General features: G+C 41.8%; 1 protein-coding gene across 1 annotated transcript in view; it reads right to left on the bottom strand.

Annotated features, from left to right (window-relative positions):
• CEMIP2 (cell migration inducing hyaluronidase 2) overlaps positions 1–20,428 on the bottom strand; it is an 80,533-nt gene extending 60,105 nt beyond the window's left edge. Inside the window, exons 1-2 of the mRNA XM_069576363.1 lie at positions 19,889–20,428; positions 1,633–1,975 (exon numbers count right to left, since the gene is read on the bottom strand). Of these exons, the coding sequence (XP_069432464.1) occupies positions 1,633–1,963 (331 nt within the window). The 5' untranslated portion in view covers positions 1,964–1,975; positions 19,889–20,428. The remainder of the gene's footprint in view (positions 1–1,632; positions 1,976–19,888) is intronic.
• Between the last annotated feature and the right edge of the window lie 3,510 nt (positions 20,429–23,938).

Genomic DNA, 23,938 nt, shown 5'->3' with positions numbered 1-23,938 from the left:
AGATGGGGAAACAGTGGAAACAGTGTCAGACTTTAGTTTTTTGGGCTCCAAAATCACTGCAGATGGTGATTGCAGCCATGAAATTAAAAGACGCTTACTCCTTGGAAGAAAAGTTATGACCAACCTAGATAGCATATTCAAAAGCAGAGACATTTGCCAACAAAGGTCCATCTAGTCAAGGCTATGTATGGTTTATCCAGTGGTCATGTATGGATGTGAGAGTTGGACTGTGAAGAAAGCTGAGCGCCAAAGAATTGATGCTTTTGAACTGTGGTGTTGGAGAAGATTCTTGAGAGTCCCTTGGACTGCAAGGAGATCCAACCAGTCCATTCTAAAGGAGATCAGTTCTGGGTGTTCACTGGAAAGAATGATGCTAAAGCTGAAACTCCAGTACTTTGGCCACCTCATGTGAAGAGTTGACTCATTGGAAAAGACTCTGATGCTGGGAGGGATTGGGGGCAGGAGGAGAAGGGGACGACAGAGGATGTGATGGCTGGATGGCATCACTGACTCGATGGACATGAATTAGAGTAAATTCCGGGAGTTGGTGATGGACAGGGAGGCTGTGATTTGTGGGGTCGAAAAGAGTCGGACATGACTGAGCGACTGAACTGAACTGAATTCAACAAAAATCTGTTGCAGACGATAAAAAGTGCAGACCAATATGGTGCTAATCCTGGTGTCCTAGTCTGCTTTCTCCACAGCTTTGAGCCCTTTGATTTTTAGAGATGGATGGGGTGTATTATAAGGCCAGTCTTCATTGGTACTGGGGTTTCCCAGGTAGCTCAGAGGCAAATAATTTGCCTGCCAATGAAGGAGACGCTGGAGCTGTAGGTTCGATCCGTGGGTTGGGAAGATCCCCTGAAGGAGGAAATGTCAACCCACTCCAGTTATTCTTGCCTGGGAAATCACATGGACAGAGAAGCCTGGTGGGCTACAGTCCGTAGGGTTGTAAAGAGTCAGGCATGACTAAGCACACACACATTTTAGCAATACTAGATTGAGGCTGACTACAATATCATTCAAAGTACTGCTATGTTACCAACTCAAAAAGCAAAAACCATTTAAGAAATTAAAATCTTCTTAAATGAAGTTTAACTATGAAGACAAGTGTATCAGAACTTATACCCACTAATGGATATTTTCCTTTAAGGATACACATTATTCCTCAAAAATACTGGGAGCTTCTCTTTTGGAACTGTCCCCTCAATTGGTTTCAAATGGCAGAACACAAATCCTATCGCTTTCACTTTTTTCCCCCAATTAAATGTACTTTATCACTGCATTTAGTAATTCTTATTACTAAAAACTTGTGGCAATCTGAAAATCATCCCTATTACAAAGGATGAAATTGTGCCGCCACAAGATTTCAGTAAAGACTCTTAAAATTACTATTTTGAAAAGAAATGTTCCAAGAAGGTCTTGAGCCCTGGGGCAAAGTGGCAAAATGGAAAGGAAGAGCAATCTTTTATCATTTTCAATGGATTCCTTTAACAATTGCTCTCATTCATAAGAAGTTATAGCTCCTATTATCTAATTATATATGTTAGCTAGAGCCAAGTTAAGATAACAAAAGATATTTCAGAATTTATTCTATTTCCTTCCCTTCTTTCTTCTCCTATATGCACTCACCATCTGGAGCATATTTTGAGGATATTCCTAAAATGACTGCAAGTGCAACAAAAAATGAAAAACTAGTAATAGCAAAGCAAATGAAAGTATTTTTGTGCCTCTTCTGCTTTCGGCGCTCTCTCTGGACTTGCTGTTCCTCAGATGAAAAAGCAAAGCTGGCCTGGGCTTCCTGTCGGATGGAGGTAAATTTGGCTGAAGCTTGGCTCTTTGGAGGAGGAGGGGGACGCAGTGGGACAACCTTCCCTGGAACATAGCCAGATGAACGATGGCTGTTTCCATTCTGAGGTTGCAGGAAAGCAGGGGAGTGTCCCCTGGAATTAGTGGCATGCATGATACACTGTCACTGTGAAAAGAAACAAACAAACAAACAAAAATTTAGGCTCAGAAATGTGAGAACTGTAATGCCTTTTTTTTAGTGTGGTAAAATATATATAACATGAAACTTAACATTTTAACCATTTATAAATGTATAATCCAGTGACATTAAGCATATTCACAATGTTGTACAACCATCACAATCATCCATTTCCAGGGCATTTTCATCATCCCAAACAGAAACTCTGTACCCATGAAGCAAAAACATTTCCCTCCTTCTCGCCAGTCACCACTGTAATGACTTTTTCGAAAATATCAAGTCAGCTTACATCCTGATATATTAAACTATGTCATCAATCACCTTCAGTGATCTGCTTCTAATGCCACTGCTTCTCCACCCTACACACTATAATCACCTGATAATGTTAATGCCCAATGCCACACCCCAAATATTGTCAGGAGGCAAGCAACCATATCTTTTAAATGACACAGATTTTCTAATGGGCATCTTGGTTGAGAACCACTGTTCTGGGCATTTTTTCTCCACTGTGCATAATATTCACAAGGGAAGCTTGTTAAAGAGGTATATTCCTAGGCTCTCCACCCCACTGATTCTGGCTCAGTGGGTGGAAAGAGGGTCCTGGAGTTAATATTTTTAAAATGTACCTTGGTGACACTGAATCAGGTTTTCACCCTTGAGTATAATTACTGTAAAGCTCTTCAAATTGAAGTTAAAGTTTATCTGTCATATGAGGGCCACAAGGTGGTCCTAACAAGTTTCAACAGGCAAGCATACATGTTTCAGTTCAGTTCAGTTCAGTCACTCAGTGGTGTCCAACTCTTTGCAACCCCATGGACTGCAGCACACCAGGCCTCCCTGTCCATCACCAACTCCTAGAGCTTGCTCAAACTCATGTCCATTGAGTCGGTGATACCATCCAACAACTCATCCTCTGTCATCCCCTTCTCCTCCTGCCTTCAGTCTTTCCCAACAGCAGGGTCTTTTCACATGAGTCAGTTCTTCTCATCAGGTCAAAGTAATGGAGTTTCAGCTTCAGCATCAGTCCTTTCAGTAAATACTCAGGACTGATTTCCTTTAGGAAGGACTGGTTGGATCTCCTTGCAGTCCAAGGACTCTCAAGAGTCTTCTCCAACATCACAGTTCAAAAGCATCAATTCTTCGGTGCTCAGCTTTCTTTACAGTCCAACTCTCACATCCATACATGACCACTGGAAAAACCAAAGCTTTGACCAGATGCACATTTGTTGGCAAAGTAATGTCTCTGGTTTTTAATATGCTATCTAGGCTGGTCATAACTTTTCTTCCAAAGAGCAAGTGCCTTTTAATGTCATGGCTGTAGTCACCATCTGCAGTGATTTTGGAGCCCAAGAAAACAGTCTGTCACTGTTTCCATTTTTTCCCCATCTATTTGCCATAAGTGATGGGACTAGATGCCATGAAGTGATGGGACTGGATGCCACGATCTTCCTGAATGTTGAGTTTTAAGTCAGCTTTTTCACTTTCCACTTTTACCTTTATCAAGAAGCTCTTTAGTTCCTCTTCACTTTCTGCCATAAGGGTGGTGTCATCTGCATATCTGAGGTTATTGATATTTCTCCCGGAAATCCTGATTCCAGCTTGTGCTTCATCTAGCCTGGCATTTAGCATAATGTACTCTGCATAGAAGTTAAATAAGCAGGGTGACAATATACAGCCTTGACATATTCCTTTCCCAATTTGGAACCAGTTGTTGTTCCATGTTCCATTCTAACTATTGCTTCTTGACCTGCATACACATTTCTCAGGAGACAGGTAATGTGGTCTGGTATGCCCACCTCTTCAAGAATTTTCCATAGTTTGTTGTGATCCACACAGTCAAAGGCTTTAGCGTCATCAATGAAGCAGATGTTTTTCTGGAATTCTCTTGCTTTTTCTATGATCCAGTGGGTGGATGTTAGCAATTTGATCTCTGGTTCCCCTGCCTTTTCTAAATCTGGCTTGGACATGTGGAAGTTCACGATTCACGTACTGTTGAAGCCTGGCTTGGAGAATTTTGAGCATTATTTTGTGTGAGATGAGTGCAACTGGGCGGTAGATTAAGCATTCTTTGGCATTGTCTTTCTTTGAGAATGGGATGAAAACTGACCTTTTCCAGTCCTGTAGCCACTGCTGAGTTTTCCAAATTTGCTGGCCAACTGAGTGCAGCACTTTAACAGCATCATTTTTAAGGATCTGAATTAGCTCTGCTGGAATTCTATCACCTCCAATAGTTTTATTTGTAGTGATGCTTCCTAAGGACCACTTGACTTCACACTGCAGGATGTCTGGCTTTAGGTGAGTGATCACACCCTTGTTGTTGGTAATACAACTTATTTTTAACCTTGCTATCACTTAATAGACTGTGAATTCATTTAATGAGAATATCTATACTATCTTTTTAAATACTGACATTTTGTTTTAAAAAATAGCAGGCATTCAAATATCACGTTTAAGATGGTTTTAAAAAATAGTGAACTCCGGGAGTTGGTGATGGACAGGGAGGCCTGGCGTGCTGTGTTTCATGGGGTCGCAGAGTCAGACATGACTGAGCAACTGAACTGAACTGAACTGAACATTGCTAGAGCACTTACTACCTGGCCCTGTTCTAAACACCTTAGATGTGTTAACTCATCTAACACATTTAATACAACAAATCTATGAATAGGTGCCATTATCCCCATTTTACACACCAGAAAACTGAGGACTAGAAAAGTTAATTAGCTAGTTTACAGAGAACCAGGACTTGAACCCAAGAATGTTGACTAACAGTTACACTAAGGTGTCTTCCAAAACACTTGAGAGACAGTAATTTCAAAGAATCAGTTCTGCAAGGGTATAACCAGAAAGGGCACTGAAGAGTCTGAAAGGGCACTTTAGTATTCTCAGAACTTCTTCGTGCAGAAGTTTACCAGACTATATATGATTCTTTCTAATCTAAGAGAACCTGACACAAACACAAAAAGGCAGTCCTTCTTATTTTCTATATTCTTTATATTAAGCATTTAGTTTTTGAATAAAATAATAAGTTTTAAATGAAACTGACTCCAATTTTGTCAAATGAAAGAGAAGGGGGCTAGGAGGGAGAAAAAGAGAAAGAATGGAAGAAGGGAGGGAGGGGAAAAAAGGGAAAGAAGCATTGTCATTTAATGTTCTTACTGCAACAGCTGTGGATAAATAAGAAACATGATGTTCACTACTTCCCCTCCTTAACAACTGTAGCATCTCAGAGCCACCTGACTTCATTCAATACTCTCACAATTAATCCCCCTCATCCCCTGCCAAAACAGCAAAAAAGGGTACCTCTAAACTGCTCTAAACTACAGCAAATCCACTAAACACAAAATGTGACCAATTAAAGAAGCCACAAATAAGTGTTCCCAGACCCAAACGACCTGGAAATTAATGGGGACAGAAGGGGAATCTAATCAGGAATTGATGCTGATTTTACATGGGGCAAAGAACATTCTGAGAGTCAGCGTGTCTGTCAAAAGCACTTGGTTTGTGGAGTTTGATTTCTGGACAAAAGTAATTATTTAGATGAAGCTTAAGCTCCATAACAAAGGGAAAACAACATGATTCAAGGTACTATTGAAGAAACTGCTGCCTGTGCCAAGCAGCAGAACAAAATAATGGATACATCCTGCTGGAACAAATGAGAAAGTATGACAAAGACCCCTTTATGATCATCCATTAACAAAGAAAGGACTAAACTAGATATTCTTGAGTGCCAGGCTCACCAGGGTGAGAGGGGAATCAGACTATAATCTCCTCTGAAAGGGAGTGGGAATCTTTTATTTGAAGCTACAATCATCTGAAACTTCATTGTTTCAGGGTGAGAAAGGCTGTTATTACTTAACAGGCTGGAGGCCCCTTTTGTGGAAGATACTGTCTCCAGATGTACCCATAACAACAACAAAAAAGGCAGTGAGAGGCTCAATGAAATCACCATCCCACTTGAAAAAATGTTGTCTTCACATTCACAAAATGGTATCCTAACATGAAATTTCACATGGTGTTAATCACAAACTGACACGATCAATAAATCAGAAATAATCATGATGTGTTTTCCCCATAAATCTTCCCCAAAACAATATATATTTTTTCTATATATTCTGAGCCCATTAGCTCTATTTTACTGAAAAACATGAAAATACATAGTAATAAATACAATAATTATTTTCCTAAATAATAAATTATTGCAACTATATTTAAGAGTAAATTTACAAGAAAATAATCATATTATATGCAGATTATCCTCTCTATTATGATTTTAGAATATATAAGACAAATACATTGCTATAGGATTTCACTTTACATTTACGAGTTTAGTTTAGGATTTGTATTATAAATTAATTACTTTAAAATATATTAATTGCTTTTTATAGATTTCAATAATTCATGGGAAAAAATGACATTTCACTCATTCAATAAACAATTGTGAGCTCTTGCTGTCATTAGAGAATTGTGGTAGGAACTATGGGTGAAAAGACAAAAGATATACAGCATCCCCAAGAAATGCAACTCCTAAATTCAATTTTATTTATTTACTTTTAAAAATTATCCCAAGTATTTATTTTGAGTATTTGTACAAGTGAAACAGTATAAAATTTTAAACAATATTATACATAGAGTCTTAAATCCAATTTTTAAATCCCTTGCTTGAAGGAAGAGTGAAATTGACCACGGAAATACTGTGAGAGGTACCCAGGCCATTCGGTCCAAAAGGCTGTTATCTTTGGTTGCATTAGTTTGAGTATAGGGTCCCCAAAACAAAGAGACCTAATAGAGGAAAGAGGATGAAGAGTTTCCCCCAGTCTTTCAAGCCTTATTCTAGGTGAGCATGAGGTGTAATTTTTAAATTTTTACTACAGACTGAAGTTCCTACTTAATACACTGTTCATTTGTTTATATCACCTGTCATTTTTTAAAGGACTGTATTTCTAGCGGAAAGCACACAGATTACAGAAGGAACACACCAAGATTTTAAGAGTTATTACAGACTGTGCTAAACCTCTAAATGCAGAAAATCCATCATGAGCAATAATCCAAGTCATTCATATAAAATTTGGAAATACACTTTAAAAAGGTTCTGAAGCATAATTTTTGGTATTTAGATGTTCCTTGGAAGAATTAGCTTGTGAGTATTTATTTCCTGGATGATTAAAAAACTTAGTAGCCCCAAAAGCTTGGTAATAATTAATTAAAAATAAAATCACACAATTAAAAATCTGCACAGGGGATTTAGGCAAAATTTAAAGTAGATAATGAAAGAAATTATTAAAAATACGAAAAATCAGATCAACCTAAAGATCTGTAAATGCTGAGAAATAAGGGAAGCATTTTAAAACCTAGTACTTCTGTCAAATTCTCAGCTGCCCTCACACACACACACACACACAAAATCTTAAAAATTTGCTGTTATTTAAAATAAAATTCTTTTCTTGTACAAAAAGAGTATACCCTCAAACAGAAACTGTGGGAGGGGCTTATGCAATGGGCAAGAGCATTCAATTAATTGGATTCAATTAATTTATTTAGTTATAAATTAAAATAATCTCAGAAAGCAATTAATTTATTTTGAAATTTCAATAACATTCAGTTCAGTTCAGTTCAGTTCAGTCACTCAGTTGTGTCCAACTCTTTGTGACCCCATGAATCGCAGCACGCCAGGCCTCCCTGTCCAGGATATCATAGTTTTGGGTTTATATGATTTATTACAAAGGTGCATGATGTTAAGAAAATCCACAATAAGCTCCCTGTTTGTTCTTCCCTGTACTCTGTTTAAAACTCTTATTGAATCACCTTGCTTTCTATCTTATGTTTCAATTGATGTAAGTACATATCCCTCTCCTGCACTTAACCAGAAGCCTCTTAAGAGCAGGTACATCTTACTCTTCTTGGCATTCTCATGGGAACTTACACACAATAGGAACTCAGTTAAGTGCTTACTGAACTTAGAACTTTAAAGTTTTCCTCTCTCTCTCTCTCTCTCTCTCTCTCATACACACACACACACACACACACACACACACACACACACACACACACTTATACCTACACACACAGACTGGAATTTCCCATTGACTCCTTTTTCAACATCCTTGAGGCTCTGGGAAATCTGTCTAATCTCTGTATTAGTTGCCCTAATTTGGAGAAAGCTGAGAACATTTCAAACAAAAAAGTCAGCACATTAATTTTTATAAAATGTAACCCTAATATGCAACCCAGTGGGTGACTAAAAAGTATTATTAACAAATGCAAATAGGAATTCTAAAGATAAAGAGCAGCCAACTATCTAGACAAGCTCAACCTTTCACAATATTTTGTAAATTTTAACCACACACTATAAAATGCAGTAGGTACTTAGGAAAAAGGAAATGCTCCATTTCACTTTATATTGTTATGCTGACAGCAAGTAAGCTTTTATCAGAGGAAAAGTCTTCTCAATACAGAGATAGCAGCAATTAATTGAAAATTCCTTCTTTAAAAAGGTTGAGTTTTCATTTTCTTTCTACCGCTGAGCTGTTAACACAGAAGACCAACTGCCTACCACAAGTGCTCATCACTCAGTGGTTGAGTACAGTTGCCCCATAGTCAGCAGAATCATCCAGCCCCTCCAACCCAATGCTGAGGGAGTCCCAAAGCCCACTGCTACGCCATACATATTGGCCCCATCACATGTGCATATGTGCTAAGTCGCTTCAGTCGTGTCTGACTCTGGGCAACCTTATGAACTATAGCCCACCAGGCTCTTCTTTCCATTGGATTCTCCAGACAAGAATGCTGCAGTGGGTTTCCATGCCCTCCTCCAAGTGATCTTCCCCACCCAGGGATCAAACATGAGTCTCTCAAGCCTCCTGCATTGGCAGGTGTGTTCTTAATCACCAGCACCACTTGGGAAGCCCTTCGCCCCAACATACCAAACTCCTAATGAAAATGCAGCACTTTTGACTGATTTGAGCTCTCCTAAATCCTGCCTACACTTGATATGAAAGCTTAGTTTTGAATGGAAAATTCAGTCTTGTAGGAACAGTTGAGAAGCTGGCATGATCTCCTCAAGCATATCTTTCTTGGAGCAAGGACATAACTCTTGAAACAGTATTCAAGCTAAAGGTCAGTTTTACAAGTGAGTCTAACTTTCCAGCCGTTTCAGTACAACCAGCCAAAACCTGATTAAGTAAACTTTTCCTTTTATTAATATCTTAGTACGTCTTTGTAACAGATTGACTGGTATCCTCAGTCACAGAAAAAAGTAAAAGTAAACACACCAAGAAAGAGAGGTGTTCATAAATTATCATGAAAACAAATGATAATTTTGTTTATAATTACTAGTAATGACGGGGAATGACCCTGATGCTGGAAAAGAAGAAAAGGGCGACAGAGGATGAGATGGCTGGATAGCATCACCGATGCAATGGACATGAACTTGGGCAAGCTCCCGGAGATGGTGAGGGACAGGGAGGCCTGGCGTCCTGCAGTCCATGGGGTCGCAGAGAGTTGGACATGACTTAGCGACTGAAGAACATCAAATCATGACCTAATAAAAGTCTTAACTATCTTCTAATGGCTTTGAGCTTTCAATTAATATTTCTAACTTCCAATCTCCTATTTATAGGGAAAGGACAAAAAAGAATATCAAGGTGATTTTCAGGTTTGGGCTTTGTGTGGGAGAAGTAGGATGTTTCATCTAGTTTTGCTTTAGATTCAGGTTATGTCACTGATAAACAATGAGCTCAATACCTCAATCATATAAAAACTATTCAGCAAGAAACAAACTTAGCAAAGCTGACCTTTAGGATCTTTAATTTCACAAACTATCAAATTTTAAGTGTTATCAATATTCTCATATAATGATTTTCAAATGCAAAGAATAAAGCAAGGAGTTTCAGAAGGGGGAATTCTCTTATACAGAGTTTAGCGGAATATACTTTATTTCATAGTCTATTATCAGAGCACACAAGATAAAATACACTTTTCTACAACAAACACTGTGAAGGAATTCAGCATAAATGCTAGGTCTATTCCTACAACTATTTGAGACAAAATAGACAGAAGGTGGGACTTCACTTTCATTCAGAGATCTGCTTGGTTTTATGTGAACAGAATCTAAAAGAACTGAATACTCTGAGATGCCTGAACAAGTGCCTTCACTCTGTCCCATTCACATTCTCCCTCACTGCCCAGCACTTGTCACTACCCTTCTGTCTTTTTCCTTCAACTCTCAAAATCAGGATGAGTCACAGTCCCAAGAAATAAGACACTGTGCGCAGTTAATTTACCTGCACTGGTTCCTGTTCATTTTGCTAATTACCCAAATCAATGCTCAGAAGTACAAGGGGAATGCACTAAACCTTAATGATAAACAGCTTCCTATGAAGTGAGCGGATAAGGGACTGAGACTCTTTAATCTCATTCTTTCTCCACTTGGTCAATTTAGACACATATGATGAATGATATACTCAAAAGTTAACCTACTATGTAAATATCAATAGACACTTGCCTTCTAGTTTGGCATCCTATATTGCTCACATCTCTCCCCTCCAAGGGAAATAACTCTCTATTTAATACATTAACTCTATTAAACTACAATAGAGAGAAATCATATGGAATATTTCAAATGTATAGCCCTAAAAAGACTAAATTTACTTTAAAAAATGTTTTGCCACAATCATTTGCATTGGAACAATTATTATTTAAAGTTAGAAGACATTTTTTTTCCCTGTTTAGAAATTTACTTTTCATTTAAGCTATACTCTCTTTGTTAGAAAACTGTAGTCAGGAAAACAGTAAATCCCTGGCAAGGAAAAATTAACTACAAACACCAAGAGTTTGCTTACATGGAAAACAAGAAAACAATATATGCTTATGGGGCCTGTACTTAAGGATTTCAGATTAGCTCATTAGCTACAATTTCATGTCTATATCCTTGGCAAATTCTATTGGAATCTCTTGTTAAAATATGAATCTCTCAAAACAAAGAGTATTTATACTATCTAATGCCCAAAGTAAACCCAGTGAACACTTTCCCACTCTAAAGCTAAGCTGAGTGGCCCTTTAAGAAATAGTTTAATTCATTATTTCACTCCTCTCATTTATGCAAAACATAGGAGGCAGATGTCTGATTTGTCTGCCACCAAATATACTCATTAATCCTTTCTTTCTTCAAATCTGTTAGTCTATCCATGAAAAGCAAGGCTTGACCCTAAAGCCAAGATGGCTGACAGAGTGAAAAGGCTGGAGAACGTTACCCAGGAAACAAAAGAGAAGCAAAGGGAGCAAAAACTACAGATTTACAGACCAAGGGGGAGGAAAGGGTGACAACTGAGGACACCGAACATTCCTCGCCCAATCAAAAATAAAATCAGAAGGAAAAAAACGAAGTACATAGGCCTCTGGTTGGAAGTAAAAAAAAAAACCTAAAGGATAAAACTAGAGGATGACTGTTTTTCCACTTGGAAAATTGAAGACAATGAGAGGGTCATTTTACCTACCAGTCCTCCGCTCCTCACTTCTGTTTCCTTTCTTCTGCTTATTATTTCCCAGATTCCTCTTTCTCCTTAATTCTTCCTCCTGAAAAGCTGTTCTCTTGTCTTCTCCTCCCTCTCAAGTCTTTAGACCATCCCCCTTCACTCTTGTGGAGAGACTCCCAACCTGCTGACAGTGAAGGATGGCCATGCAGAGGCACACAATGGCAAGCGCAGGCATGTCATCAGCCTTGCAGCTGGCCTTTGAAAGAAAGAACCAAAGCCTAGGCCTGACCTGACGGAGGCCGATTTAATTAAGATCACAGCAAAGGGCAGAGCTGCCTGTGGGCTGCAGGGACGAAGCTTTAAGATGCTCTTCCAGAAGAAAAATGCAAGGAAGTCGTGGTGGCAGAATGTTGAAAGGTGGGAAAAAAGAAAAGACAACAGAGATGTGTTTGATAAATAAGCATAACTGTACCAAAAGTTTACAATCCAGCGATATACAGACATTAAAATGCAAAGACAGTAGGAAACATGTACCAAGTATGTTTTGACACGCCTTTCAAATGAAGAAATATTCCAGATGAATAACGCAATGACCAGACTGAAGTGATCCAGGCTACTCAATTCAGCAACAAAGCAAATTTCCTAGTAACGATAGGGCTAGGACCATAATCCAAATGTGGAATTTTTTTACCTATACAACATAGCCTATTTTAAACACAGTATATCTAAGAGAAAAGCCTTATCAAACAGGGAATGTGTACAGGCTTGGGCATCACTTAAGAGACAAAGATTTTGTGAAGATTAGGATCCAGTAATACAAAAAAATATACATGATCTCTACCTTAAAGGAGCTCATACTCTTGTGTTGGAGGTGTGGGGAGTGAAGGAGCTCACAGTCTAGTGTTGGAGGAGGGGGTCGGGGCTGACACAGGTAAACAAGTAATAACAATACACACTGAGGCAAAGACACTAGGCTGGTGTGTCTAGAGAGGTGATAGCCTGATTTTATTTAATTCCAAACCTACTTACCCAAACATATACCATCAGACTACTACTAATAGCTTCCTTCGTATGTGCGAACTAAAATTTACCACTGAATTTTGCCCCTAAAATGACAACACATTGTCCAGCAATAACCAGTATAGGGAGAAAACAACAAACTCATGAGGTCTTTCGTATTCTCTGACAGTCTGGCTGGTGAGTGTCTTCCACAGGTGAGTTCCTGGCCAAAATATTAACACAAAAGAATTACAGTCCCTATCCTCCTAGGGCTTGTGAAAACTAGGCCTACTATAGGGACCATATTACACCTCCTCCACAGTCTCTTTGACATTCGTCGAATTCAAGAGTACCAGAGAGTCAAAAGGTAGGACCTCCACTGAACGAGCAATTATTCAGAGCTAGAGCAGAGACTGGACTCTGCAAGGCTGAACAGGGACAGAATATAGCCAGCAGAAGGAGGCAAACAGGGGCTGAGTGTTGAGCTCACGTGCCACAAACACAGTCCAGGAGCAAGAAGAAATACTTTAAGGCTAAGGCCAAGCTCAGATGACATGGCAAACAGGCAGCTGGGGAAAGTTATCCAAGAACTGACCATATATTGTGAAGGGTGGCCATATCATAAGGACAGTGTCTAAATCAGCAGGCACTTGGGAAAACAGCAACTAACATCCATCCAAAGATGTCATTAATCATGCAGAGAAGACGATTCATCTCTCATTTGGTCTTTTCTCCTATACCTTCATACACAGCCCACTGCCCACCAAATTGCTAGCTTCTCAGCATTACTGGCACTTCATTCTATGACATTGGATGGTTAGGGGATGGCTATGACTAAGCACCTATTAAACAATTAAAGCCATATCTTTTGCATTAATGAAGTATAATATTTTTTAAATCCTCATGTGTGTATGTTCAGTTGTGTCTGACTCTTTGTGGCTCTATGGACTGTAGCCCACCAGGCTCCTCTGTCCATGGGATTCTCCAGGCAAGAGTACTTGCCATGTCCTCCTCCAGGGGATCCTCCCAACACAGGGAAGGTCTCTTGCATTGCAGGCAGATTCTATACCACTGAGCCACCGGGGAAGCAAAAACGATGGTATATGTGTGGGGAGTCTTTTTTTAAGCCACATTTTTTTTGATGATTCATTTTTTCTCATTCCTTCTGAAACAGGAATCAGGCATCTGTCTTTATGCTACACTTAATTTTTCCAATCCCTAAAATATTAAAATGAACTTTCTAACTTCGATGTGTGTTTAAAAAAAAAGCTCATTTATTCTTCAGGAAATGAGTCACTATAAACAGAGACCATTATAAGAGAAGGCTTGCAGTCTTAAGTTATAAACCAGTAATTAGGCAAGAGCCCCCAAATCAATAATTTTATTCTTCAGAGACACTTAGTATTCAGACATGACTAGGACATCTAGTTTGTGGAGAATATGCATATATTCTAATACTTACATCAAACTCAGAGTCAATGAGGACAATTCTTTTCTTGGTTGCTCCATATGGATTGTCTCAAACTGCAACCTTTTCAGGCAACAACAATGTTGCTTCCAGCCACACTTCTAAATGCAATGTTAAAGTCAAGAGGAGCCTGGCAGGCTACAGTCCATGGTGTCGCGGAGTTGGACGCAACTGAGCGAGTAAGCACAGCAAAGCTAAGATCACCACAAGCTCTCCTAGGCAAACTTTTCATAATATAAAATCCCATAAAATGCTGCCAAGTTTTTATTTATAGTCCAAATGAAGATCAAGCACTGATAAATGTAAAAGATTAATCACTTGTCATCATGTAATGAAAAGAAATATCTTGTTATAAGCCTGATTAGTCTAATAATAATTTCAGAGCAGATTTGCCTACTAGATTAAGGACTCATTTATTGGGAGATAGGAATTCTATGTTTCAGGTCATACACAGCTTCAAGACTGCTTCACTTTTTGTAAAGAGACATTTTAATAAAGACCCTATGCCTCATACATCTTTGTATCATTCACAGCAACTTGCCAGTGCCTTGAACATCTTAGGAATGTAATCAGATATTTGCTGAACATAGTTTCTAACAAGCAGTATTAAAGTCTTCTCAAAGCAAGTACAGGGAAAACAAAAGAACATGCAAACCTGTTTCTAATATGTCTTTATCATATGATTCAAACACAAATCTGAATAATGTTCCCAGGAACTTGCTTCTTTTTAAAAATGTGCACTTCAACAATACTTTAAGTTGGTATACTATTTATGGAAAATGCAAGTAAAGTTAACATACTTTTACACTTAGTTCCTTATTTGACAAATTTATTACAAGTTAGCTTCACCCGCTCTGTGCACCATACCACATCTAGATTCTCGCAAATGAAACAGAAGGTATAGTGTCTGCCTTAAACTTGGGTGCAATGGGTTTCTAAGCCCAAATGCAAGTTATTTCACTATTAAAACATTAAAATAACTAAGTTCTAACAAAACCAAACAGGAGCATAATAGAATATATTGGCGAAAAAGAAAAAATGCTGGCTGAAAATAGGGACAAAGGGGTTCTTGTCCCCACTCAGCCATTAATTTACTACATGACCTTACCTAATTAGTTAGCCTCTGTGGGTCTCAACTTCCTCATTTTAATATTATTTTTGAAGCCCATTAAACTGCATGTCAAGACTCAGCATGTAACTGTCCTGAGAACTGATTTATAGTCATGCCACCCTTCCCCCTAAAAAGTCACATGTAACATGGCAGTTTTAAATAGCTGAGTATGGATTTCTATCAAAGGCAATTTATTAAAATGTCAGATGAGCTTAAGTCTATTTCAAGTAGAGAATTAAGGCACATATATTAAAGCAAGTACTGTTTACAGATTCAAGTTTCACCTAGACAGCAGCTGTTGCTATTGAGAGCACAGTCTTTAACAGGGTAGTTGAAAATTATACCTCTTTACAAATGGAGAAAACTATTAAGGGTGATTTTCATGGTCTCAGAAACACAGATGCATAGCTTTTTGTTAGGATCAAGAAAAGGAGAAGAACAAGCCTGGCTTGGGAGGCAGGGAGGAGAGCATGGAAGTTTTACAGTACACACCCAGACAAGCCCCTCCCATTTGATGTACTGTACTAGACAGCCTTTACTTCTAATTAGCGTTCACAACTCAAACGCAATGAAAAGATTTCCTATGGCTGAGATGAAGATGGTGGGAACAAGTGAGCTTCACCATATGACAACAGCTGAAGACTTACACTCAAGATGGGATTCACGCAGGATGCAGCATGCTTGGGGCTGGTGCATGGGGATGACCCAGAAAGATGTTATGGGGAAGGAGGTGGGAGGGGGGGTTCATGTTTGGGAATGCATGTAAGAATTAAAGATTTTAAAATTTAAAAAATAAAAAACTAAAATTTAAAAAAAAAAAAAAGGAAATCAGTCCTGAATGGTCATTGGAAGGACTAATGCTAAGCTGAAACTCCAATATTTAGCCATCTAATGTGAAGAACTGACTCATTGAATGCTGAGCAAGATTGAACCTGGTGCTGAGCAAGACTGAAGGCAGGAGGAGAAGGGGACAACAGATGATGAGACAGTTGGATGTCATCACAGACTCGATGGACATGAGTTTGAGCAAGCTCCGGGAGTTGGTGATGGACAGAGAAGTCTGGCATGTTGCAGTCCATGGGGTCGCAAAGAGTCTGACATGACTGAGCAGCTGAACTGATTTGAATGAATTTAAAAGTGAATTCTTTGAAAATATTATTGAAATTTGACAACACGGTACTGGTGAAATGACATACATATAGATCATACATAAAATAATAGAGTCCCAAAATAGACCCATATAAAGTAAGGGTAACTGGTCAGAAAGAATGTGATGCATTACCATATGTGAAATGGATGACCATGCCAAGATTGATGCATGAAAGAGGGCACTGGGTTTCATGTAGATTTGAGTTCAAGTAGATTCAACTCAAAGCCAGTGCACTGGGACAACCCAGAGGGATGGGATGAGGAGGGAGATAGGAGGGGTTTTCAGGGTTGGCAGACACATGTACACTCATGGCTGATTCATGACAATGTATGGCAAAAAAACTACCAAATTATTGTAAAGTAATTAGCCTCCAATTAAAATAAATTATATATATTAAAAAAAATTAAAAAAAAATAAAATATTGTAGCCAAGCAAAAAAAAAAAAAAAGATGGGATTCAGATCCCTCAGGAATGGGCCAGTAACATAGACATCTGTGACTGAGACCAATTACACTAAGATATAAACTGTATCTATTTACAGCTGTTAAAAACAAGACATATTTTGAAAGTACCAAACAGCACTAGCTTATATGGTAAGTAAGTAAATAAGTAAGTAAGTAAGTAAAGTCGCTCAGTCGTCTCCAACTCTTTGTGACCCCATGAACTGTAGCCTACCAGGATTCTCTGTCCACAGGATTTTCCAGGCAAGAGTACTGGAGTGGGTTGCCGTTTCCTTCTCCAGGGGATCTTCCTGACCCAGGGATCAAACCGGGGTCCCTCACATTGTAGGCAGACGCTTTACCGTCTGAGCCACCAGGGATCATATATATACAGCAAATTAAATCAAAGTTAATCCTCAAAGAATTCCATAATGTCATTTTACAGATGAAGAGACAATTATGTGAAGAATCAGGGGATTTGCCTGATAAGCAAATGGTTAACTGTCAGAGCCTTGTTTTCAACTCAATTCTGACTACAAGTCCTCCAATCCATTTTGAAATATAAAGGTACTCTAACATCAGTTTCCAGCCCCTACTATTTTGTCTGATTTGGCGAATTTTATTTTTTCACTAAATTGCTTCCTCCTCCCATTCCCGTTCAGATCCTCCTCTGGGTTCCTAAAGCATTCTATGCATAATTCTCCACTTCCTGGGCCTTCTAATTGTTCACTTCCTTTTGCCCCTGAATAGACTCATTTCTTCAACAGCAGAGATTGTTTTATCTTTCTTTATAGATGGAAACCTCCCTTATAGATGGAGGCCATCTTTCTTTATAGATAGTGACCTCTCAAATTTCAACCATTTCATCTAACTCCCTCTCTCTACCAAAAAGAACACTCCACCAAGAGAGTGGGTAATCAGATTGCTTCCAGACAGCCTGACGCACAATAGGTGGTTAACAACTGCTAGCTGAAGGGATGGTGGGTGGATGGTGGATGATGCAATACTTATAAGTATTTTACAGCACTTTACAAGGTTTGCATTTACATACAGCATCTCCTGTGAGTCTAAAACTGTTAATTTGATAATGAAAATTGAAGTTTTCTTACCCGACATCTGGTTCATCATTCTCAATTGCAGAAACCTGCCCAGAGGCACCTAGCTAGTAAGTAGTAACTTTTCAACTTCAGAAATTGCCCACAAGCCTACCTCGCTCTCTTGCTTTGTTTCCTTTTCATTTCAAACATAGCTGAGAACAGGTTTGATTATGTCTATTGGAACATGAATAAGGTGTCCCATTCTGGTTTCCTGTTGTGAAATCTGACACTTTTGAAAACTTGAAGGGTTGGTTACTGGCCAGATCAAGAAAAGAGACTTTACTCAGACAATTAGCTGTGACAAAGGAAATCTAAACAAGTACCATGTAAGAATTTATTGATGCAAATTTCCTGTCCACATACACAGTGCCCAGTCCTCAGCCTGCTTGCTCATTCACAGACTGTTAAAGAGGAACAGGTGATGACTCAGAACTCACTTTTAACATTACTTTTCTGAGCCTCTAAACACATTAAGGTAAAACAGCATCAAGTGGACTGAATTGAAAAAACTACAAGACTTTAAGTTACACACATACACACTCATCCTGCAGAGATGAGAGGTGTGATTTTACTGTATAGGATAAAGCACCAGAAGGCGCTACCCAACCTTTACTAAGAAAGTGAGTGAGTGAGTGTTGTATTGTGTCTGACTCTTTGCCACCCCACACAGCCCATGGAATTCTCCAGGCCAGAATACTGGAGTGGGTAGCCTTTCCCTCCTCCAGGGGATCTTCCCAACCCAGGGATCGAACCCAAGTCTCCCACATTGCAGGCAAATTCTTTACCAGCTGAGCCACAAGGGAAGCCCATACTAAGCAGAAGAAATGCACGATCTTCTATTTCGCCCAGAAATGCAAACTCTTTTGGAACTTTGAGTAGCTAATCAGAAACAACCAAAGTGTGATGCCGACCAATTCTGAAAATAGCAAGCTTCCTTCAAGGGTCAAACAAACATTAATAGCTCCATTCTAGCCAACCAAAGAACCATAAGGCTAAATATTTTAAATGTACTGGTTTTTAAAACAGAGACGTTTCCAACAGGCAAGCAGGCTGTTTTGAGGATTCAGTCCTTCTTCAGCTCAAGTGAAACTTCCCTTCATCCCCCTTCCTCTGAATCATTCTCACTTTGTTCTGGGAAGAGCTACAGAAAGTAGCATCTGTACACTCTCAACACATGAAATTATGCAAAATCGAATCACTTAAAGAAGGGGATTGAATACAAACCAGTGAGTGACTCCTGTGCAGAATGAAAGTTCTTAAAAGTATGAAGCACTCTATTTGTAACCCCTAGTGCTGATGAAAGGAGACATATATCAAAGTCTGTTTTCCTAACCTAATGCGGAGAATTTAAGTGAGTGGCTTCCGCTCCACGGGAAATCTGGTGACACAAATCAACCCTCAGCAGAGAGCATCCAGGGACGTCAGAGCCTTAGTTTTACTGCAAAGAGTGCAGCAATCAGCATTAACTGCAGCACTCAGGGGTCCTCGCAGAACCAGATCCCCTTCTTTTGCCAAGACCTCCCAACTTTGCATTGGAAAGCTAGAAGTGGAGGATCCAGTGCTAAGCCTTTCCCCAGCTTTAAAGAAAGCTGCACGAGATCTTAAAGACTCGCCCCACCTTAACTAACAGAAACTGGGGTGGGGGACAATGGGGGTGGGAACCAACCCAGCGGAATAGAGACAAAGATCACCCCAAACGCGTACGCGCGCGCGCACTGAAGCCGAACATTCCTCCAATCTTTCACTGTAGTCTGCTTCCTGTGGGGTTTATTCCCCCAAACCAGCCCTCTCCAAAAAGTTTAAGGCTGTTCACACCGACTTTCAAAGGTCCATTGTTTCCTACTCCGTAAAAGTAATGAAAAGAGAGAGGGAGAGAAAGAAATCAAGACTCGGTTCCCAAAGACCCTTTCTTATGGCGAGGACTTACTCTGGGGAGTCTTGTTACTCCTAATCCAAAGAGGGGAAAGGCGGTGCGGGGGGGCAGGGCGGGAGGGTGCTGTTGGGGGGGCGGGAGGATGTTTGCCGCTTCAATAGAAAGGCCCAGATGCGACTATTGGGAGCCAGGAAGGACCGGAGGACCACCGTCCGCGTCCTGGCAGTGGCCCCCAGCGGGGAGCAAAGGAGACCAGGCAGGGAGAGGGGGCTGGTGACCCAGTTGCTTCTTACCTTCCCCTCCCCCGCTTAGCGTTGGCTAATTCAGGTGCCTACACAGCAGCCCAAGGAGACCGAGCAGAGCTCCTGGCGTCCCCGGGTCCGGATCTTCCCTCCATGGCCAGGGAGCCCCTCCAGCCCCGGAGCCCGCTGCCACCGCCGCCGCCGCCGCCGCTGCTGCTTTTACGCAACTGGCAGCCGCAGCCTCTGCCTGGAGGTGAAACACTCTCCTCCTGGGAGTGACGCGCACTTCCCTCCGCCTCCGCCTCCTCCTCCAGTCCCGAGCCTCCGGGGCAAGGGCCTCGGCTCGCTCTCTCCAGTGCAGCCGCTCCGCTTTCGCCGTCCCTTCCCCTTCGGGAGGAAGAGGAGGAGAATCGTGGCTCCGGCTGGAGCGTCCCCGCGACAACAGGGAGGGGGCGACCGCGCGGGGGCAGAGCGGGGTCCCGGGAGTCGGGCTCGTTCCTGGTCGGCGGGCGCCGCGGCTCGCTAAAGTCGCGCTCAGCCTCCGCCGGCCAGACAAGCAGCCCGGCTCTGCGGGGCCGAGGGCTACGGATTGGGCGAGCGGGCGGGCTAGACGAAGAAGGCGGGGGAGAGGAGGAGCCTGCGGCCGGAGGAGGTGGTGGCCGCGCAGGGCTCCGCCCGCTGTTGCAGCTTCGCTCCAGCTGCGGACACCAGCACTTAGCGCCTCTCGCTGCGGCGCACAGGAACAGCACCTGACCGCCCGGTTGCCGGAGCAGCCCTCCCAACCAGCGCCCCCCGCTGCGGCACGCATCACCTCCAGGGTTAAGCCTAACTTGAGCCCCCCATCGCCTCTCAGCTGAGCTTGACTCTGCACCTCCATCACATCCCCATTGAACCTGACAACGGCACCCCGACACTCCCAGCTGAACCCGACACTTAGCCACCCATCACTCCACGGCTGACCTGGACATTTTACCCCATCACCTCCCGGCTGAGCCTGACTTTGCGCCCCAGCCTCTCAAGGCTGAGCGGAACAGGCTCCTTCATCGCTCCTGGCTGAGCCAAACTGCGCCTAGTATCCCCAAAGGGACTTCCGCAACTCCCGAAAATGTTCTGGGCGCTCCGCCACTGCACCAAGGCTGCCCCCACCTGGCCAATCACTGGCGCTGGTTTCTTAGCCTTTTCGGGAGAACTCAGGACAGCTCCTCCGGCGGCATCCAATTCGGTATAAATATACCTACGTCTCCCCCACTCCCCTTGCCTGCACCACTCCGGGGCGGCTGTCGCTTGCGGGAGTGGCGCTGAAAACCGCTCCCTGGCCCACCCCAGCTACGCTGTACCTCTCTTATGGACACCCATACCAAGGCTGGGATACCCTGAGGCCACCACAGCTGGGCTACTCGCATCAAGGAAAGTCTTGGCTCCCGCTGAGGGCGCGGCCAGCGCTTGATCAGTCAGACCCACGAGGTTCAGGACTAATGACAGCAAGAGGGCTGCCAAGTCCAGGCTGTCGTCATCCGGCACTTAATTCGGAACTGGAAGTTTTCCCTCTAGGGAACTCTTTCAGTGGATACTGTACAGATAGGGCTGTTCGGTTTTCAGGCTTGCCTTTTTTTCCTTCCGCCCTTTTAATAAAAGCTCAGTCATGTAACTATGACACATCCAGCAGGCGGGAAAGGGAATTCCCAATTTCGAGGGTTTTGGTTCAGAAATTTGTTGGAATTAATCTTTCTAAATTTTGGCTGATAAGATTCCCAAGAGGCACTGAAAATTTTGGATTCCGGGACCTAGCACCACCTACTGAGTTAGAGGTGCCGGGAATGTGCAAGTTTGAGAAAAAACGTTAGGGGGCATCCTGGAATTAAAACCTTGGAAAAATGCCTCTAAAATAGCAACACTGTCTAATGCTGAGACCTTAAAGAAACCACCCAACTTTGATGGCCACGGTCCTTTCTGTCAAAGGGTAAGTGAAAGTCGCTCAGTCAGTCGTGTCCAACTCCCTGGAGTGGGTAGCCATTTCCTTCTCCAGAGGATCTTCCCAACCCAGGAACTGAATCCAGGTCTTCCACATTGCAGGAAGATTCTTTACCAGCTGAGACACCAGGGAAACCAGAGGGAGGAAGGTTCTTAAAATAAGGCAGATGGTTTCCAAGGACAAACTGGGGGGAACAAACGACAATTTTAGTTGTCTATGGTTTTTCCAGTAGTCATGTATGGATGTGAGAATTGGACTATGAAGAAAGCTGAGAGCCAAAGAATTGGTGCTTTTGAACTGTGGTGTTAGAGAAGACTCTTGAGAGTCCCTTGGACTGCAAGGAGATCCAACCAGTCCATCCTAAAGGAAATCAGTCCTGAATATTCATTAGAAGGACTGATGTTGAAGCTGAAACTCCACTACTTTGGCCACCTGGTGTGAAGAGCTGACTCGTTTGGAAAGACCCTGATGCTGGAAAAGATTGAGGGCAGGAGGAGTGAGGGAAAACAGAGGATGAGATGGTTGGATAGCATCACCGACTCGACAGACGAGTTTGAGTAAACTCTGGGAGTTGGTGATGGACAGGGAAGCCTGGCATGCTGCAGTCCATGGGGGTTGCAAAGAGTCGGACATGACTAAGCAGCTGAACTGAACTGAAAGGTAAAATGTCCAGAACCATGCCTTGAAAAGACAGGACAGGAACTGTGTCACCCTGTGTGGTAGGCTAAAAAATGGTCCCCCAAAATATCAGATTCCTGGCAATGTCCCCTTATATAGAAACAGTTTATACACATTAAGGATCCTGAGTTTAAAAGATTATCCTGGGTTTTCAGGGTAAACCCTAGCTGCAATCACATGTATCCTTACAAAAGGAAGGCAGAGAGGAAAAGGCAATGTGACCAGGAAGGCAGGGATTGGAGTGATGCAGTCAAGGAATGCCAGCAGTAACCAGAAGCTAGAGGAGACAAGGAAGGATTCTCCCCTGGAACCTTCATAGGGATAGCAGTCCTGCTCTCACCTTGATTTCAGACTTCTGGCCTCCAGGAGCCTTAGAGAATAAACTTCTGTTGTCTTAAGCCCCCACATTTGTAGTAATGTATTATAGCAGCTACAGGGAACAAATATAACCCAGTGCCAACTTTATATTAAAATGCTCATTTTCTGAATCTTTGTTATGTGTCGAGCACTTTGTTTAAAGTTGGGACACCTCATATAATCCTCCCAATTTTAGAGATGAAGATAGTGAGACTCAAAGTTTAAGGAGCCTGCCAAGTTCACACAGCAAGAGCCTATTGGAATAAAGTCAGCCAACAGCTCAAAAATCAAAAACAGTAATTAAAAGTTTACATAAACTATTGTAATGACAGCTTTGGTTTTAAAGAGATCTTATTTCTATAACCTATATATGCATGCGCGCTCATTTGCTCAGTCGTGTCCAATTCTTTGTGGCACTATGGACCGTAGCCTACCAGCCTCCATTGTCCATGATATTCTCCACGAAAGAATACTGGAGTGGGTTACCATGCCCTCCTCCAGGGGATCTTCCAGATCCAGGGAGTGAACCTGCATCTCTTACATCTCTCCTGCAATTGCAGGCAGGTTCTTTACCACTAGTATCACCTGGGAAGCCCCTCTATAACCTATACATATTGCCAAAACCAAAGAAAATGGATCTTGACAATAAGGGTGGCTGTGCATGTGAAAGGAAGGCAAGGGATATAGGGGGACTCATGGCATTTTCTGCTTTGTGTTGTGAGCCTCAGTTCAGTTCAGTCGCTCAGTTGTGTTCGAGTCTTTGCGACCCCATGAATCGCAGCACGCCAGGCCTCCCTGTCCATCACCATCTCCCGGAGTTCACTCAGACTCACATCCATAGAATCAGTGATGCCATCCAGCCATCTCATCCTCTGTTGTCCCCTTCTCCTCCTGCCCCCAATCCCTCCCAGCATCAGAGTCTTTTCCAATGAGTCAACTCTTTGCATGAGGTGGCCAAAGTACTGGAGCTTCAGCTTTGGAATCAGTCCTTCCAAAGAAATCCCAGGGCTGATCTCCTTCAGAATGGATTGGTTGGATCTCCTTGCAGTCCAAGGGACTCTCAAGAGTCTTCTCCAACACCACAGTTCAAAAGC

Source organism: Ovis canadensis, chromosome 2 (genome assembly GCF_042477335.2).
Source record: "Ovis canadensis isolate MfBH-ARS-UI-01 breed Bighorn chromosome 2, ARS-UI_OviCan_v2, whole genome shotgun sequence".
In the NCBI taxonomy this organism is placed as follows: domain Eukaryota; kingdom Metazoa; phylum Chordata; class Mammalia; order Artiodactyla; family Bovidae; genus Ovis; species Ovis canadensis.
This window is presented reverse-complemented; position numbering and strand designations above follow the sequence as displayed.